The sequence below is a fragment of the Mandrillus leucophaeus genome, unplaced genomic scaffold (assembly GCF_000951045.1).
Source record: "Mandrillus leucophaeus isolate KB7577 unplaced genomic scaffold, Mleu.le_1.0 Scaffold78, whole genome shotgun sequence".
NCBI classification, from domain to species: Eukaryota; Metazoa; Chordata; class Mammalia; order Primates; family Cercopithecidae; genus Mandrillus; species Mandrillus leucophaeus.
This window is the reverse complement of record NW_012108474.1, coordinates 2352608-2355496: the sequence shown is the minus strand read 5'-3', so window position 1 is coordinate 2355496 and position 2889 is coordinate 2352608. Positions and strand designations below refer to the sequence as shown.

The 2889-nt window shown below is 51.3% G+C and overlaps 1 protein-coding gene across 5 annotated transcripts in view; it reads right to left on the bottom strand.

The window, feature by feature from the left end:
* TSC2 (tuberous sclerosis 2) overlaps positions 1 to 2475 on the bottom strand; it is a 40416-nt gene extending 37941 nt beyond the window's left edge. For 4 of the 5 annotated variants that reach the window (XM_011966970.1, XM_011966971.1, XM_011966972.1 and 1 more), the window contains exons 1-2: positions 2308 to 2475; positions 242 to 328 (exon numbers count right to left, since the gene is read on the bottom strand). In XM_011966970.1, the coding sequence (XP_011822360.1) occupies positions 242 to 328; positions 2308 to 2445 (225 nt within the window). In that variant the 5' untranslated portion in view covers positions 2446 to 2475. The remainder of the gene's footprint in view (positions 1 to 241; positions 329 to 2307) is intronic. The other variant, XM_011966974.1, reaches the window with a different exon arrangement.
* Between the last annotated feature and the right edge of the window lie 414 nt (positions 2476 to 2889).

The window sequence follows — 2889 nt, the reverse complement described above, 5'->3', positions numbered from 1 at the left end:
TGTAATCCCAGCTACTTGGGAGGCTGAGGCAGGAGAATCGCTTGAACCCGGGAGGCGGAGGTTGCAGTGAGCCGAGATTGTGCCAGCCTGGGCGAAAGAGCAAGACTCCATCTCAAAAAAAAAAAAAAAGTGCAAACCCGATCATCAGCAGTTAGCTGTCAACCATACTCCTAAAAAAAGCAAACTCAGGCTCTGAACAGTCTATGTGCCTCTCTCTAGTAGCTCAACTGGACAAACCTACCTCTTCAAATTTCTTGGTTTTTGCGACTTCACAAATCTGCCCTATCATCCGGATGCGATTGCTGAGGCCACATTCCACACTCAGCTCCTGGAGAGAAATGAAAGAAGAAACAGGGGCCAGCGGTCAGGCCACGGTTTCCTAAACTGCAAGTCACAAACCACCTAAAGGCTCCCACTGCATTTTCCAGACTAGAGATTAAAACAGATCTTTCTGAAATCAAGATTCACCTGACCGGGCGCGCTGCCTCACGCCTGTAATCCCTGAAGTTTGAGAGGCCGAGGCAGGTGGATCACCTGAGGTCAGGAGTTTGAGACCAGCCTGGCCAACATGTTGAAATCCTGTCTCTAGTAAAAATACAAAAAATTGGCCGGGCACGGTGGCTCAAGCCTGTAATCCCAGCACTTTGGGAGGCCGAGGCGGGCGGATCACGAGGTCAGGAGATCGAGACCATCCTGGCTAACATGGTGAAACCCCGTCTCTACAAAAAAAAAAAAAAAAAAAAACTAGAAAAAATTAGGCGGACGTGGGGGCAGGGCGCCTGTAGTCCCAGCTACACAGGAGGCTGAGGCAGGAGGATGGCGTGAACCCGGGAGGCGGAGGTTGCAGTGAGCTGAGATCGCGCCACAGCACTCCAGCCTGGGTGACAAGAGCGAAACTCGGTCTCAAAAAAAAAAAAAAGATTTACCAACGGGATTTACTGCTCCATCCCGAGGAGCTGAGAATGTGCAAATTTTTTTTCACAACTGCAAATGTTGTATTGAGATAAAACATAACATGAAATACAATTTTAAACTGTAAAAATTTTTTTTCAGACGGAGTTTCGCTCTTCTTCCCCAGGTTGGAGTACAGTGGCGCAATCACGGCTCACTGCAACCTCCAACTCCCAGGTTCAAGCAATTCTCCTGTCTCAGCCTCCTGACTAGCTGGAATTACAGGTGCCCGCCACTACGTCAGGCTAACTTTTGGTATTTTTAGTAGAGATGGGGTTTCACCATGTTGGCCAGGCTGGTCTCAAACTCCTGACCTCAGTTGATCCACCCGCCTCAGCCTCCCAAAGTGCTGGGATGACAGGCATGAGCCACTGCGCCTGGCCCAGATGGACTATATTTTATTCATCAGTTGATGAAAGTTTTAGTTGTTTCTAAGTAGAAAACTTTAAAGTGCAAAAATTCAGCATTTACTCATGGGCAAAACACAATGCCTGACATACGTGACAAAGACACAAGCACACATAAAACATAAGGACCTAGCCCGGGTGCAATGGCCTGTAATCCCAACACTTTGGGAGGCCGAGGCGGGCAGATCACCTGAGGTCGGGAGTTCGAGACCAGCCTGGCCAAGATGGTGAAACTCCGTCTCTACTAAAAATACAAAAATTAGATGGGTGTGATGGCATGTGTCTGTAGTCCCAGCTACTCGGGAGGCTGAGGCAGGAGAATCACTTGAAACTGGGAGGCGGAGTAGCAGCGAGCAGAGATTGTGCCATTACACTCCAGCCGGGGCAACAGAGCAAGAATTCATCTCAAAAAAAAAAAAACACAAACAAAAACAGCCAAGTCTGGTGGCAGATGCCTGTAGTCCCAACTACTCAGGAGGCTGCGTTAGGAGAATCGCTTGAACCCTGGAGGCGGAGGTTGCAGCGAACAGAGATCATGCCACTGCACTCCAGCCTGGGCAACAGAGTGAGACTCAGTCTCAAAAAAATAAAATACAGAACCCACTTCTGCCAGGAACTCACATGTTATCATTTAACACCTGGCCATATCCTTACCGGTGGAGATGATGACTCTCAGGCCTCATCGATAAAATGGGCTTTCTTTCCTCAATATCTGAATCATCACTCAAGTGTGCCTGAACCAGGTCACCAAGATCCTGACTTTCCAAGTCTCCTGAGGAAGGACATGTCAGCCTCCAAGTACTGGAGACAGCCTTCCTGTGCAGACAGTCGCCAGCAACCCATCTCAAGACCTGGTGCAGGTGCAGCACCACAGAACCTGGTGCAAGACAAAACCCAACCTTCCCTACACTTCCCTGTAGCCCAGCAAAGACACAGGCAGCTCACTCACTCTCAGGATTTCCGCGGTGATGATGAATTCCGTCTGTTTCCCCTCTGCAGACCTGGGATTTGGCCTCGGTGTTCCCAGTCCAAACAGAATCCTAAACTTCTCCTTCAAGCCTGAATCTTTGCTTGTTGGTTTGGCCATGGTGGGCCAGGACGCACCAGAAAACCCCTCTGTGCAAACGAAACAGGCACGGGGACATCTGAGCAACAGCTCTGCCCACCTTCCCCACTGCGGACCTCCAGCCGTCAGGACCCTGGGCCTCTGGTGGGCATAACCTTTCCTCCCACAATCCCGGGGATAACTCAACTACAGCCCAGCTGAACAGGTCGCAAACAGGCACCTAGGAAAGCCAGGGAGATACCAGGCCGGGTCTAGGGAGCTCTCTGCTCAGACGCTGCCGCCCGCCCCGCCCGACTCAGTGCACGGGTTAGGATGGCCGCCGCGAAGTCCTGGGAGCCCGGATGTTTGCCGTCTCTCCTCTCCCCATGTGGAGCAGCAGCTGTCACGGAGCCGAGTGCAGCAGAGACCCGCTCGCACCCGCCATGACTTAAAACTAAGGGATGCTCGGAGCTCCGGAGTCGGGTT